The following is a 17,062-nucleotide window of genomic DNA, read 5'->3' on the forward strand; positions in this document are numbered from 1 at the left end:
GCCCTAAGTAGTCAGGAGACCCAGCAGGAATCATCGGAGCACCAGCAGGACCCTCTAGCAGCAAGCACAGGGAGTCACAGTGAGGTATCGGCAGCACAGCAAAGAGGGATGCCCACGCTACAGGAGTTGCAGAGAGGATGTTGTTCTTGGAGCTGGAAAGTGCTGGAGGCCGGGGCTTCTTGGAGCTAGGACGACTTCGGATTGAAGAGCCAACACGCCTTGGCAAAAACAAGCAGACAGTGCACAGGTTTCCAGCTAAGCAGTTCCTGCGAGGGACCACAAACTTCCCAGTTGCAGTGAAGACAAGTCAGACCTCTGGTGAGCCACAGAACCACCAACTGTGCTGCACAGCCTTGGAGAGTCTGTGGGACAGCAGGATCCACAAGCCCATTGTTGTCATTGAGGTGCCTGCGGATGCAGGGGAGTGACTTCTTCACTGCAAGGGAGAATCCTCCTTGCCTTCCTGAGTGCAGGCAGAGTCTCAGTGACTCAGGAGGATGCGTGACCTCGGGGTTTCAGAAGTCTCTGCAAAAAGATGGAACAAAGTTTCAGCAGGAGCCCGCCTACTGGTTACAAGTTTGCTCTTGGTTCCTGAAGCACAGCAGCAGTTCCTTTGTCCAGGCTGCAGACGTTTCTTGCAGGGAAGTCTTGAAGTCGGTTCCTAAAGTCTTACAGACAAATCTTGGGACCCATCTTTCTGGGGAGCCCTTAAGTAACCCTAAAGGAGGGCTGGGCACTATGACCCACCTATCATAGGTGATCAGGGACGTCACCAACCTAACTAACCAGTCAGATGCTCCCAGGGGCCTCTGCTCATCGTATTTTCGAGATAGGAGAATCAAGTGACCACCTGGCAGAGCTCTGGGCACCTTCCTATGGGAGGAGCTGGACAGGGGTTTGGTCACTCCCCTGTCCTTTGTGTGGTTTTGTGCCAGAGAGGGAACAGGGCAGGGGTTCCTGCACTGGTGAAAACCAGTTTGTGCAAGCAAGGCACAAAATGTGCTCTTCAAAGCAGTCTGTTGGAGCTGAGAGCCCCCCAGCCCAGAGGCACCTATTTCTCAAGAAGAGGTGGTCACACCTCTGTCCTACAGGAAAACCTATATTCTGCTGTCCCCTGTCTGAGTTAGGCTCAGCAGCTGGAGGGCAGAACAGTGACTGGGGACGGAAGCAGCACAGGCTGGCATGCAGACCCCGCAAGGCTGTACAGGCAGACATGGGGGATTCCCTAGGGAACCCCCAAAGTACATAGTATCATGCACCTAACACTGTAATCGGGATAGCTGCATGATTCCAACATGTTTGATACCAAACATGCCTAGGACCAGAGAAGCCATTATGCAGTTGGACCACTTGTGTTGACCAGTGTCCACTACATACCAAATTATGGCTTCCCCGCACTTACAAAGCACGGGGAATAGAGTCTGGGGTTTGTAGGAGCACCTCTGCTCATGCAGGGGTACCCTCACACTTAGAACCATGCATTCTGCCCTTGTGCTAAAGGGCCTACCATGGGGGTGACTTACAGGGTCAGAGTGCAGTGACAATGATATAAGGAAATCCTTATATCTGAGGTGAAAGGTGCAGGGACCATTTCAAGCAGGCTGCAATGGCAGGCCTGCAGTCACAATTTGCATGGACCCTATGGGTGACACATTACATGCTGCAGCCCATGGTGGGCCCCTGGTGTACCAATGTCCAGGGTACCTAAGTACCATATACTAGGGACTTACATGGGTCAACAAGTATGCCGATTGTGGGGTGTAAAACTTAGGTTACAACTAATTTTAGGGGAGAGCACTGACACTGGGGTACTGGTTAGCATAACCCTCAGTGTACTACAGTTTAAACACACTGACACCAGGCAAATTTGGGGATAACTATGCCAGAAATATGCTTTTCTATAAACACACTTCAAAAATAGCAAAAAATATGCCTCACTGTGTTCCTAATGTTGAAATATTCTGAAATGCTCATACATTTAATTTAAATGTCGCCAGGTGCTACACAAAATCGTTCCTACTCCCAGTATCCAGCAAGATTGTCAAATAAATCCTCTCACTTTGAAGTCAGAGAAAGAAAAGTAAACAAGCACCCTCGGAAGACAGTGCCTAACATCTGACCTAGGTCTTTGAATGCACAGCAAATGTGACCAGACAAAAACAAGATTTACAGGCCTGTTTACAAAAAGGGAGCGCTAGGACGGATACTGTACATAAGGTTTGGAGAAGGGAAGGTACATACTCAAGCTGGTCAGCGTAAAACAAATAAAGCCAGCAAATGGGAAGTGAAACAATGTAAGTTACAAACCACAAGACCAATGGCAAGTGACAGGCAGAATGCACTCCTAGGTCACCTTTCTGAATGTCCCCATGATGTCTTTAGCAAACTAGACAGGTGCGCTGTCTGGTATGCTGCAACCTGTAAAGGACAACTACACCCACCAATTCAGCGCGATACAACACAGAAAATAGTTTGCAGCAAAGTACAAGTTACTTACTTTCAGTAACGAAATATCTGGCAGAGACATATTCTAGTTGGAGATTCCTTACCTTTGAATTTCCCCAGGCATCAGACTGGATCTGGAGAATTTTTCTTCGAGCAGTACCTCTGCATGCCGTCAGGTGGCTTTGGTCGACTCCGCGGGCGTCGTTGGTGTTGTGCTCGCCTCAATGACTTTGTGGTTGTATATAGGCGCCACCCCGGCGCACTGACGTCAGTTTCTTTTTACGACTTTCCATGCCAGTAGCGCGGAGCCATGAAGAACACAGAGTGGTGCTCCAAAACTAGGGCCCTCAAGGGAAAGTTCCTCTTCCTAGAAATCAGTTCGCAGTGCGGGGAGGATGGGCGGGTCGGTAAGGAATCTGCAACTAGAATATATCTCTACCAGATATTTTGGAACAGAAGGTAAGTAACTCGTACATCTGCTAGACACTTACCTTTGAATAGATACCCGAGCAATACCATCCCCGGTGGTGGGCCTGCAAACTAAGATCACACCAAAAAGTCCTGCAGGACCGAACTGCCAAAGTAGCCGTCACTTCGGACCTGATTATCCAGGCAGTAGTGCTTGGTAAAAGTGTGCAGAGATGCCCACGTTGCTGCCTGACAAATATCCAGGAATGGAACACCCTGTGCTAGCAATGTGGTAGCAGCAGTAGCTCTGGTGGAGTGAGTTCGCAAACCTTCAGGGGGTTGCTTTTTAGCCGGAGCGTAGCACATTTTGATGCATAAGGGTACCCATCTTGAAATGGTCCTTTTCTGCACCGCCTTCCCCTTCTTTGCATCCACATATCCCACAAACCGTTGATCGTCCACCCGGAAGTCTTTAGTACGATCGAGACAGAACGTCAATGTTCTTTTTGGGTCTAGACAGTGGAGTCTCTCCTCTTCATGAGAGGGATGTGGGGAAGCATAAAAAGGTAGGCAACGTGATGGACTGTCCCACATGGAAGGGTGTCACTACCTTGGGTAGAAAAGAAGCCCTCGTGCGAAGCACCACTTTGTCAGGGTGTATGGCAAGAAAAGGTGGCTTAGATGACAGAGCCTGGAGTTCACTTACTCTGCAGGCAGAAGTAATGGCAACTAGAAAGACAGTCTTTAGAATTAAGAGCCTTAGAGGACAGTTGTGAAGCCGTTCAAACGGGGTACACATAAGGTAAGTTAAGACCAGGTTGAGATCCCATTGGGGAATGATGAATGGGATAGGAGGAAAAAGATGTGTGAGGCCTTTAAGAAACATCCCAACTATGGGAGATTTAAATAAGGAAGGCTGATCAGGTAACCATGAGAAAGCAGAGATAGCAGAGAGATAGCCCTTAGGAATGCCCAAGGTGGAACCCTGCCGGGCAAGAGAAAGAATAAAGAGAAGAACTTGAGAGAGAGGAGCAGACAGAGGATTGACAGAATTGTCCATGCACCATGCCACAAATTTCTTCCAATGACAGGCATATACAGTTTTGGTTGAGGGACGCCTGGCTACCAAGATAATGTCACAGACTTCAGGTGGCAGGTTGAAAGACGTCAACTGTCGCCGCTCAATCTCCACGCAAGAAGTCGCAGAGTTGACAGGTTGGGGTGGAGGACCTTCCCCTGTGGCTGCAACAGAAGATCCTCCCGAAGAGGCAGTCTGATCGGAAGAGCTATGGCCATGTTCAAGAGCTCGGGATACCAGACTCTCGATGCCCAGTCTGGAGACACCACTATTACTTCGGCCCGGTCTTGCCTGATTTTCTTCAGAACTCTGGGCAGAAGTGATATTGGTGGGAAGGCATACAGGAGGCCTGAGTTCCACTCGCAATGAAATGTGTCACTGAGTGAGTGCAGCCTCGGAAACTCCAACGCGCAAAACAGCTGATGTTGCATGTTCTCTACGGTGGCGAACAAGTCTAATCAAGGTTCTCCCCAATGCAGGAAGAGACCTTGTGCACCTCCGGATGGAGATGCCATTCGTGGTCGACCATGCATTGTTGGCTGAGTTTGTCTGCTCTGGCATTCAAGGAGCCTGCCAGGTGTTAAATCACCAGGGAAATGCCCTGATGTTCCAGCCAAGTCCAGGCACAAAGGGCCCCTTGACAAAGAGTCCATGACCCCACTTCGCCTTGTTTGTTGCAACACCACATGGCGGTGGTGTTGTCTGAACACCTGCACTGCTTTTCCCTTGAGGGAGGGAAGCAATGCTTTCAATGCTAGTCGAAATGCTCGGAGCTCCAGATGACTGATATGGAGACCGGATCCTGCCAGAAACCAGATACCTCTGATCTCTGCCTTTCCCATGTGGCAACCCCATCCCAGAAGTGACGCATCTGTCACAATCCTAAGATTTGGTTGGGGAAAGGAGAGGAATCTGCCTTTGACCCAATCCTGATTCATTAACCACCACTGCAGGTCTTTTGCAGTCTTTTCCAAGGTCTGGACCTTGTCGGAGAGATTCCCCTGAAGCTGTGCCCACTGGAAGTTCAAGTCCCACTGCAGAGCCTGCATATTCCATCAGGCATTTTGAACCAGCAGGATGCAGGAGGCCATGAGGCCCAGCACCCTCAGAGTCATTCTCACCGAAATCCAGGACAGAGGCTGAAACATCGGTCTCATAGCCCAAATATCCTGGACTCGCTTTTCGGGAGGATATGCCCGAAACTGCAATGTGTCCAGAACAGCTCCGATGAAAGGGAGCATCTGAGAAGGAGTCAGGTGTGACTTCGGCACATTGATAGTGAACCCCAACGAATGCAAAAGGTTCGCCGTAGTCTGGAAGTGGGAGACTAATGTCTGCGGCGAGTTCGCCTTCAACATCCAATCGTCGAGTTAGGGGAAGACTGGGACCCCTAACCTGCGCAGATGAGCTGCCACCCCTACCATCACTTTTGTGAACACCTGAGAGGCACTGGTAAGTCCAAAGGGGAAAACGGTAAACTGAAAGTGCTTGTGACTTACCACGAATCGTAGGTAACGCCGGTGGACCAGCAAGGCGGGAATGTGGAAGTATGCGTCTTGCAAGCCCAACGCTACCATCCAGTCTCCAGGATCCAGGGCAGATAGGACCTGTGCCAATGTCAACATGTTGAACTTCTCCTTTTTTAGGAAGAGATTGAGGGACCGAAGATCTAATATAGGTCGAAGACCTTTGTCCTTTTTCAGAACCAGAAAGTAGAGTAAATAGCAACCACGACCTACTTCTGGCAACGGAACCCTCTCTATAGCTCCTTTGGCCAAAAGGGCTTGGATTTCCTCGCGGAGAAGCGCCATATGATCCTCTGATATCTGACTGTATGAAGGTGGCATGGCTGGAGGAGATGTCTCGAAGGAGAGGGAGTAGCCCTTTTGGACAATTTGGAGTACCCTACCGTCCGAAGTAATGGCTTGCCATTGGGGCAGGTGATGTACCGGCGGACTAGGAAGGCTTGGAGGCTGAGGAGGGGGCGGGGGTGGACTCGACGACCCACTGGCTCCCTGATCCCAAGGAACGTGGGATCCCACGGCCGTGCAGGGGCTGTACGGCATGCGCGGGTCGGTGGCCAGGTGGAAAAGGACGCGGTTGGGTGGCCCTTCCCTTGCCACGAAAGGGGGGAAAGGCGGACTGCTGGGGTCTAGGTGTGGGTGCGAGGCCAAGGGACCGGGCCGTGGCTCGGGAATCCTTAAAGCGCTCGAGTGCCAAATCCGCCTCGTCTCCGAAGAGACGCGTGCCATCAAAGAGCATGTGTAGGAAGTTGGCTCTGTATATAGTATCTCAAGGTAAGAGATAGTATGCACAGAGTCCAATGGTTCCACTTAGAGGTAAGATAGTGGCAAAGTTAGATAAGTCTATTGTTCTATTTTGTGGTAGTGTGGTCGAGCAGTAGGCTTATCAGAGGGTAGTGTTAGGCATTTGTTGCACACACACACAAGCAATAAATGAGGAACACACTCAAACACTTAACTCCAGGCCAATAGTTTTAAATAGAACAATATCTTTTCTTAATTTATTTTTAGAACCAACATTTCAAGTTTTGAAGTAAATACATAAAATGCAAGGTACTCCACACAGGGAAGTTGGGAACTTTGAATTAGCCAATGGCTACTGTCCTGGAGGGTGGCTACACCCTCTTTGTGCCTCCTCCCAGAATCTTGTGGTTCTAAAATAAATTAAGAAAATATATTTTTCTATATACAAACTATTGGCCTGGAGTTAAGTCTTTGAGTGTTTGTTCCACATTTATTGCCTGTGTGTGTACAACAAATGCTTGACACTACCGTCTGATAAGCCTAATGCTCGACCACACTACCACAAAATAGAGCATTAGAATGATCTAATTTTGCCACTATCAACCTCTAAGGGGAACCCTTGGACTTTGTGCACAGTATCTCTCACTTTGAGATAGTATATACAGAGCCAACTTCCTACACCCTGTGCTGGGTCTGGACCAAGTACCCAAAAGGACGTCTGTCAGTGCTTCATTGAAGGAAGGGGCTCGGAAGATGAAGACCCTGGATGAAGCACGTCGGTTAGGATGTTAGGCCTAACCTCCACAAAAAGAAGCTCGAGGTCCAAGACCTCAGCCGACCTTCTCACCACCATAGACTAAGAAGCACCCTCCTCCGTAGCCACGCTAGGAGGAGAGCATACCAGTGTCAGGGGAGGTGTCTAGTGCATTGGCATCACCCAAATCCTGCACCCAGTCCCTTTGTGGGTCACACTGGTATTCTAAAGGGTCCAGCGACCCGTTCATACTCTCCCCGTATCCATATCCACAAGAATAAGGGTCTGGATCAACCCTAGGCCCAGGAGAGACCATAGAGATCGGAATCGCCGTTGATAGACGTTGTTCCGGCTCCGTGTCGTCGGGTATGAGTAATGGATCGACGTCTATTGTGGGCCCAACCGACATCAGGAGCATTGACTTCTTATCCCCCACCGGGGAAGGTCGCCGTGGCATGAACGGTGTCAGGACAGATCCACGATTGGATCTGGCGGGGCCCTCCGGAGCCAAGGCTGAAGCCAATGGCTTTGAAACCAAAGGGATCCCAAGTGACTCACCTGTGCTCGAAGGCTTCAAAGGTGGGTCGGACCGCCCAAAAATAAGGCGCATGGCCTCGTAAAACTCTGAGTTGGACGGGGGTGGCTTCGGCTCCCGGGAAGTCGGGGAATCGCAGAGCCGACCCAGAAGAAGGCTCCATTGATGGAGGCTTAGTGAGTCGACGCTTTTCTCGCGTCGTATCATCCGATCGATAGGGTGAAGTAGAAGAACGCTTGACTTTCTTTGATTTCTTGTTTGTATGACCCAAATGCCCCGATGACTTGGAGAACAAAGAGTGGTGGTGACTCCGCGGCTGATCTCAAGACCTTCCTCTCAAACGAGACCGTGAGAGCCGCAGAGTCGAGTGTCGGGCCACCATGAGCTATAGGGACCGCTCCCTCAAAGCCTTCGGGTTCATGGCCCGACACTCGGAGCACAACTTCGGGTCGTGATCGCGCTCCAAACACCATAAGCAAACAAGGTGCGGATCCGTCACCAACATAGTTCGGTGACAGGAGTCGCAGGGCTTGAATCTGGTCTCACGGGACATCCCTTGACGCATCCCCGAACTCGTCAAAAATACGACAAAAACATCGACGTAGTCAGAAAATGACTGAGGTAGCTTTTGTCCGGATCTGCACGTAGGCTGGCGCGGAAAGAAAAGAACTGAGGTCAGTGCGACGGAGTGGCGTCTATTTTTAGACCGCGACGTCAGTATGGCGAGCACAACACCAACGACGCCTGCAGAGTCGACCGATTCCACCTGACGGCGTGCAGAGGTACTGCTCGAAGAAAAATTCTCCAGATTCAGTCTGATGCCTGGGGAAATTCAAAGGAAAGGAACCTGCAACTAGAAGTCTCTATCAGATATAAAATATTTTTGGGAGGGGGACATTGCACAAGGGCTGCTAATAATAAGCACATATACATTTAAATTAAGCATGCTAAAGGTGTGTATACATACTTCTTTGTTTTTCTCCTGATCCAGTTTCCCCAGAAATAGCGTCAGCCTTGAAATACATATATTGTGCTTCTTCTCTACTTTTGCCACTCTCATCATATTCACTGTCTGTTCCAGAATCCTCCTCAGCGGTATCCCAAGTCTCTTTTTTGCCTTCATTTGCTCTTGATCTCCTACTGCTTGTGATGCTGTGGGAGTCCAGCCCATTGGCTAAGGGGATCGGGGCACTGTCTGCATTACATAATGTGTCACTACTGTGACTAGAACTGAGAATATCGCTGTCCACAGAGCTTGTACTTCTGTCATTATTTACATCAGAGTCCGATCGTTCTTCAGATTGAAAATTATTCTCTGGATCTGTAGATGGAATCCGGTTTTCAAGTTCTCTGGTGTCTGCTGACGCTGATGCAGAAGAGTCCACTTCATTAAGAGGTGAATAAATATTTTCAAAGTCACTAGTGTCTGTGCTCTTGCTGCTGTCATCATTGTCACCTACTTCCTGATGTTGCAATGATAGACTTTTCAGCTTTTCAGTGCTTTGTTCAAGAACGGCATCAACAGATTTAGTGTTAGAAACTCTAACTCTTTCATAGGTTTCCTCTGTGTTAACTGAATCACCTCCTGCTAATTGAGTCATGCTCCTAACATGCCCAGGAGACCTCTCAGGCAATACAATATGAAGTCTGATGGTGTTTGCATGGCGATCTAAAAGTTTCCATAAATGGGAGTCAGTAAAAGTTGTTTGATGATCCAGAGAATAAGAACTTTCAGCAAATACCTACAAATATAAACAGATTGTTGAATATAAGTTGCCACAGTGGTTATAAGAAAAAATAGCAGTATCAGGTACTGTTACAGTGAATAACTACTTACTTAAAAAAACAGCCAAATTGTTTGACAAAAAAAAATCTTAAATTACTCACCTTAGAGCCTCTTACTGTTAGTGTCCAGGGTCCCATTTCATCCAGTCTTGTGCAGTGGGAGGACGAGTGTATTTATTTTTTAACCAAGGATAGGAATGGTTACCTTTGAAATCCAATCTCAATCTCATCTCATCGTTAAGCAATCAGGCTGCAGAAATGCCCACTAGACACCAGGGAGTTTTTTTATTGTTTTTATATTTGTGCATAAGGGGAGCAGCCCCTTCGGCAAGGGCCGCTCCCCAGGGGGGTAACATTTTTTTAAGGCCTTTTCTGCCCCCCTCCCCCGGGCAGATGTAGCCTACTGTAAATATGGGGGCAGAAACCTCTAGACACCAGAGATTGTTTACTTTTTTTCTTACCAGGAGGGAAGCACCCCCTTAGGCAAGGGTCAGTCCTCTGGGGGGCAATTTTATTTTAGGCCATTTCTGCCCCCACCCCCCCGGGGGGGGGAGATCGGCCTATTTCTATCAGGCCGATTTGCCCCCGGGGGGGCAGGAACCACTTATGCACCAGGGACTGGTGTGTGTGTTTTGTTTGGGGGGGGGCAGCCCCTTGGGCAAGGGTCGCTCCCCGTGGGGGCACATTACTGCTGGCCATTTCTGCCCCTCTTGGAGGCAGATTGGCCTATTTTTGGAAGTTCCATCTGCCCCCAAGGGGGGCAGAAAGCCCACCAGAAACCAGGGAAGTTTTTTTCCCAAAATAACGCGGTGGAGGTATGGCTATACTCCACCCAAAATAAATGGGGACAAAGTTGTTCTGCACACCAGTGGGCAGATGGGGCAAATACCCCTGATCCACACCCCGGGGAGGGAGGGGGACGGGGGTGTTGCAGAAAGTCTACTAGATGCCAGGAAATAAAAAAAAATAGTGGGGTGGTGGCTCCCACCCAGTATGGGCATGGTTATGCCCCTACCCCAACTGAAGGGGGTAAGTCTTTCAGCTCTCACCCGCACACTAAAACATCTTATCCCACAGCAAGCAAGTGGACATTTGATTATTTTGGGTTTCGGTTTTACATTTGGGCTATGAGAGTTTGGCTAACTCTCAAAATCGTTCCACTTGGAATGGTGAGGGCTGTACTTTTTGCCATTTGCGACGCTGCCATGTAGAAAAATCTACGAGACCTAGACACATCTGAAAACTAAGCATCTGCGTGAGTCCAGGGTGGTGTGCTTCACATGCACCTAGCACCATTTTCCTACCCACAATGCCAAGCAAACCTTCAACTTTGCTTGAAATCACACATTTTCCCCACATTTTTGTTATGGAACCTTGCGGAATCTTCAGGAATCCACACAATTCCCACTACCAGCACTGTTGCATCTATACCAATAAAAATTTTGCCCCACTTGTCAGCTTCAAATATATATATATTTATTTTTTTCAAACTGCCCTTTTGGACCCGCTTTGGTTCTCCCTCATTTTCAACATGTTTTTGACTTTCCCCTGTCACAGGTACTTGGCCCACCTATACAAGTGAGGTATCATTTTTAACTTGAGACTGAGAGGAACATTGGGTGGTAGGAAATTTGTCCCGGTGTGGTGATCCCAAACAGAAATGTGGGAACATGTGATTTTCTTTTTTTTTTTTTTTTAAGCTTAATTTGAGGTTTGCTGAGGATTCTGGGTAGGAAAACCCTGGGGGATCCACACAAGTCACACCTCCCTGGACTCCCTCTGGTGTCTAGTTTTCAGGAAAGTTTGGGTTTGGTAGGTTTCCCTAGATGGCTGCTGAGCCCAGGACCAAAGACGCAGATGCCCTCCCCGCAAAAACAGGTAGCTTTGTACTTGATAATTTTGATGTGTCCACATATTGTTTTGGGGCATTTCCTGTCGGGGCACTCGGCCTACACACAAAAGTGAGGTACCATTTGTATCGGAAGACTTGGGGGAAGGCTGGGTGGAAGGAAATTTGTGGCTCTTTTTAGATTGCAGAACTTTCTATCACCGAAATGGGAGGAAAACATGTTTTTTTTGCCAAATTTTGAGGTTTGCAAAGGATTGTATGTAACAGAACCTGGTGAGAGCCACAAGTCACCTAATCCTGGATTCCCCTTCGAGTCTAGTTTTCAAAAATGCAGAGGTTTGGTAGATTTCCCTAGGTGCTCGCTGAGCTAGAAGCCAAAATCCACAGGTAGACACTTTCCAAAAAACATGTAAGTTGTCAATGTAAAAATGTGATGTGTCCATGTTGCATTTTGGGGCGTACCCCAAGTGAGGTAACCTTTTTATCGGGAGACATGGGGGAACACAGAATAGCAGAACTAGTGTTACTGCCCCTTGTCTTTCTCCACATTTTTTCCTTACAAATGTAAGACAGTATTTAAAAAACACATCTATTTGAGAAATGCCCTGTAATTCACATGCCAGTATGGGGACCCCGGAATTCAGAGGTGTACAAATAACCACTGCTTCTTAACACCTTATCTTGTGGCCATTTTGGAAATACAAAGGTTTTCTTGATACCTATTTTTCACTTTTTATATTTCACCAAATGAATTGCTGTATGATCGCTATACAATGAAAACCCATTGCAAGGGGCAGCTCATTCATTGGCTCTGGGTACCTAGGGTTCTTGATGAACCTACAAGACCTTTATATCTCTGCAACCAGAAAAAGTTACAGAGTAAAACATTGAGAAAAATGGCTGTTTTTTTTTTACCTCAATTACATTTTTATTTTTTTATTTCAGCTGTTATTTTCTGTAGGAAAACCTTGTAGGATCTACACAAATTACCCCCTGCTGAATTCAGAATTTTGTATACTTTTCAGAAATGGTTAGCTTTCTGGGATATAGCACTGGTTTCACACCCATTTCTGTCACTAACTGGAAGGAGGCTGAAAGCACAAAAAATAGTAAAAATGGGGAATGTCCCAGTAAAATGCCAAAGTTGTGTGAAAAATTGGGTTTTCTGATTCAAGTCTACCTGTTCCTGAAAGGTGGGAAGCTGGTGATTTTAGCACCGCAAACCCTTTGTTGATGCCATATTCAGGGAAAATAAACCAAGTCTTACTCTGCAGCCCTTTTTTCAAATTTTTTGAAGAAAAAAACATAAAATTTCCACTGTATTTTGGTTAATTTCTTGGTCTCCTTCAGGGAAACCCACAAAGTCTGGGTACCTCTAGAATCCCTAGGATGTTGGGAAAAAAAGGATGCACATTTGGCGTGGGAAGCTTATGTGGACTAAAGGTTATGAGGGCCTAAGCGCAAACTGCCCCAAATAGCCAAAGAAAGGACTGGCACCTGAGGGGAAAGTTACAATAGCTTATTGCCATTTCATGCCAAACTGTGTACATTACTGTTTTGATTCAAAGTTCTATCTAGACCCATGCAAAGTACCTTACATTTAACGCACTTACCTGCAATTTGAATCTTGTGGTTCTAAAATAAATTAAGAAAATAATATTTTTTATATAAAAGCCTACTGGCCTGGAGTTAAGTCATTGAGTGTGTGTTCTCATTTATTTCCTGTGTGTGTACAACAAATGCTTAACACTACCCTGATAAGCCTAACTGCTCGACCACACTACTACAAATAGAGCATTAATATTATCTATTATTGCCTCTCTCAAGCCTCTTGAGGAACCCCTGGACTCTGTGCACACTATATCTCATTTTGATATAGTATATACAGAGCCAGCATCCTACAACCGTACCTAACAGAAAGAGGTTACCTTCTGGTTTGCTTACCGACCAGCGTGCTTAACATTGCATGTCCAAAAACCACAAAGAAGTATTATGTATGCTAAACGTACAAGTTACTTACATTCGGTAACAAAATATCTGGTAGAGACATTCTACTTGCAGATTCCTTACCTTAGAATTTTTCCCCAGGTGTCAGACTGGATCCAGAGAATTTTTCTCTGAGCACTACCTCTGTGTGCCGTCAGGTGGAGTCGGTACCTTTGAATAGATACCCCGAGCAATACCATCCCCCGGGGGTGGGCCTGAGAACTGAGATCACACCAAAAAGTCCTGCAGGACCGAACGGCCTAAGTAGCCATCACTTCGGACCTGATTGTCCAGGCAGTAGTGCTTAGCAAAAGTGTGCAGAGATGCCCATGTTGCTTCCTGACAAATATCCAGGACTGGAACACCCCATGCTAGCGCTGTGATAGCAGTTGCTCTGGTGGAGTGAGCACGCAAACCTTCAGGGGGTTGCTTTTTAGCCAGAGCGTAGCACATTTTCATGCATAAGAATACCCATCTTAAAATGGTCGTTTTCTGCACCGCCTTCCCCTTCTTTGCACCCACATAGTCCACAAACAGTTGATCGTCCACCCGGAAGTCTTTGGTGCGATCAAGATAGAACGCCAACATTCTTTTTCGGTCCACATGGTGGAGTCTCTCCTCTTCATGAGAGGAATGTGGCGGTGAATAAAAGGTAGGCAACGTGATGGACTGTCCCATATGGAAGGGTGTCACTACCTTGGGTAGAAAAGAAGCCATTCTGCGCAGCACCACTTTGTCAAGAAAAGATGGCTTAGATAACAGAGCCTGGAGTTCACTAACTCTGCGGACAGAAGTAATGGCAACTCGGAAGACAATCTTTATAATTAAGAGCCTTAGAGGACAGTTGTGAAGCGGTTCAAACGGGGTACACATAAGGTAAGTTAAGACCAAGTTGAAATCACATTGGGGCATGATGAATGGGATAGGAGAAAAAAGATGTGCGAGGCCTTTAAGAACCTCCCAAATATGGGAGATTTAAATAAGGAATGCTGATCAGGTAACCTTAAGAAAGCAGAGATGTAGGAAGTTCGCTCTGTATATACTATCTCAAAGTGAGAGTTAGTGTGCACAGAGTCCAAGGGTTCCCCTTAGAGGTTGATAGTGGCAAAATTAGATAATACTAATGCTCTATTTTGTGGTAGTGTGGTCGAGCAGTAGGCTTATCAGAGGGTAGTGTTAAGCATTTGTTGTACACACACAGGCAATAAATGAGGAACACACACTCAAAGACAACTCCAGGCCAATAGTTTTTATATAGATAAATATATTTTCTTAGTTTATTTTAGAACCACAAGATTCAAGATTTGAGGTAAGTACACAAAATGCAAGGTACTTCACACAGGTAAGTATAGAACTTTGATTCAAAACAGTAGTACACACAGTTTTAGTTAAAATGGCAATAAGCTATTTTAAAAATGGACACTGCAAAAATCAACAGTTCCTGGGGGAGGTAAGTTTGGTTAGGTTTCTCAGGTAAAGCACTTAAACAGTCAGTCTCCTGGGCATAGGTAGCCCACCGTTGGGGGTTCAAGGCAACCCCAAAGCCACAGCACCAGCAACACAGGGCCGGTCAGGTACAGAGGTCAAAGGAGGGCACAAAACACATAGGCGCCTATGGAGAACACGGGTGCTCTGGTTTCAGTCTGCTAGCAGGTACGTACCTGCGTCCTCGGGGAGAAGACTAGGGGGGTTTTGTAGAGCACTGGGGGACACACAAACAGGCACACAAAACAAACCCTCAGCGCCACAGGGGCTATTTGGGGCAGTTCGTGCTTAGGCCATCATAACTTTTTGTCCACATAGCTAGTCAAGCCAAATTTGTGTCCTTTTTTCCAACATCCTAGGGATTCTAGAGGTACCCAGACTTTGTGGGTTCCCCTGAAGGAGGCCAAGAAATTAGCCAAAATAAGGTGAAAATGCTGTTTAAAAAAAAAAAAAAAAAAAAAAAGGGGAAAAAGTGGCTGCAGACTTGTGATTTTTCCCCTGAAAATGGCATCAACAAAGGGTTTGCAGTGCTAAAATCACCAGCTTCCAAGCTTTCAGGAACAGGCAGACTTGAATCAGAAAACTCAATTTTTCAACACAAATTTGGCATTTTACTGGGACCTACCCCATTTTTACGATTTTTTGTGCTTTCAGCCTCCTTCCAGTCAGTGACAGAAACCTAAACATTTCTGCAAAGTAGACAAATTTCTGAATTCAGCAAGGGGTAATTTGTGTAGATCCTACAAGGGTTTCATACAGAGAATAACTGGAGAAAAAAAATATTGAAATTGAGGTGAACAAAACAGCAATTTTTCTCTACGTTTTACTCTGTAACTTTTTCCTGCAATGCCAGATTTTTGGAAGCAATATACCGTTACGTCTGCTGGACTCTTCTGGTTGCGAGATATATAGGGCTTCATGAAGAACCCTAGGTACCAAGAGCCAATAAATGAGCTGCACTCTGCAGTGGGTTTTCATTCTATACCGGGTATACAGCAATTCATTTGCTGAAATATAAAGAGTGAAAAATAGCTATCAAGAAAACCTTTGTATTCCCAAAATGGGCACAAGATGTTGAGGAGCAGTGGTTATTTGCACATCTCGGAATTCCGGGGTGCCCATACTAGCATGTGAATTACAGGGCATTTCTCAAATAGATGTCTTTTTTACACACACTCTTATATTTCGAAGGAAAAAATGTAGAGAAAGACAAGGGGCAATAACAGTTGTTTTGCTATTCTATGTTCCCCCAAGTCTCCCGATAAAAATGATACCTCACTTGTGTGGGTAGGCCTAGCACCCGCGACAGGAAATGCCCCAAAACACAACGTTGACACATCACAATTTTTGATAGAAAACAGAGGTGTTTTTTGCAAAATGCCTACCTGTAGATTTTGGCCTCTAGCGCACCTGCGGAAACCTACCAAACCTGTGCATTTTTGCAAACTAGAGACCTAGGGGAATCCAAGATGGGGTGACTTGTGGGGCTCTGACCAGGTTCTGTTACCCAGAATCCTTTGCAAACCTCAAAATTTGGCCCAAAAAACAAGTTTTTCTCTTATTTCGGTGACAAAGTTCTGGAATCTGAGAGGAGCCACGAATTTCCTTCCACCCAGCGTTCCCCCAAGTCTCCTGATAAAAATGGTACCTCACTTGTGTGGGTAGGCCTAGCGCCCATGAAAGGAAATGCCCCAAAACACAACGTAGACACATCACATTTTTTCATAGAAAACAGAGGTGTTTTTTTGCAAAGTGCCTACCTGTGTGGGGGGGGGGGGGGGGGGGGGAGGCAGAAATGGCCTAAAATAAATTTACTCCCCCCAACCCTCCCCCCGGGAGCGACCCTTGCCTACGGGGTCGCTCCCCTTGCGTGACATTGGCGCAAAAAAAAAAAAAATCCCGCTGCCTAGTGGTTTCTGCCCTCTTGGGGGCAGATTGACCTAAAATCGGCCAATATGCCCCCAAGGGGGGCAGAAATGGTTTAAATACAATGTGCCCCCCAGGGGAGCGACCCTTGCCTAATGGGTCGCTCCCCATCTAAAAAAAAAAAAAATTGCCCTGGCGCCTAGAGGATTCTGCCCCCCCGGGGGCAGATCGGCCTAATAACAATGGGGGGGGGGCATAAATGGCCTAAAATAAATTCCCCAACCCCCTCCCCCAGGAGCGACCCTTGCCTACGGGGTCGCTCCCCTTGCGTGACATTGACACAAAAAAAAAAATCCCCGGTGCCTAGTGGTTTCTGCCCCCTTGGGGTCAGATTGACCTAATAACAATAGGCCGATCTGCCCCCAAGGGAGGCAGAAATGGCCTAAAATAAATATGCCCCCACCCCCCCCCAAAAACACCCCACCCTGGGAGCGACCCTTGCCTACGGGGTCGCTCCCCCTGCGTGACATTGGCGCAAAAAAAAAAAAATCCCCAAAGCCTAGTGGTTTCTGCCCCCCTTGGGGGCAGATTGGCGTAGCAAAAA

General features: G+C 47.1%; 1 protein-coding gene across 3 annotated transcripts in view; it reads right to left on the minus strand.

Moving 5' to 3' along the window:
- The window catches only part of USP47 (ubiquitin specific peptidase 47), a 1,215,141-nt gene that overhangs the window by 336,170 nt on the left and 861,909 nt on the right, over nucleotides 1-17,062 (minus strand). For all 3 annotated transcript variants that reach the window (XM_069223601.1, XM_069223600.1, XM_069223599.1), the window contains one exon: nucleotides 8,455-9,229. In XM_069223601.1, the coding sequence (XP_069079702.1) occupies nucleotides 8,455-9,229 (775 nt within the window). The remainder of the gene's footprint in view (nucleotides 1-8,454; nucleotides 9,230-17,062) is intronic.

This window comes from Pleurodeles waltl, chromosome 3_1 (assembly GCF_031143425.1).
Source record: "Pleurodeles waltl isolate 20211129_DDA chromosome 3_1, aPleWal1.hap1.20221129, whole genome shotgun sequence".
In the NCBI taxonomy this organism is placed as follows: Eukaryota; Metazoa; Chordata; class Amphibia; order Caudata; family Salamandridae; genus Pleurodeles; species Pleurodeles waltl.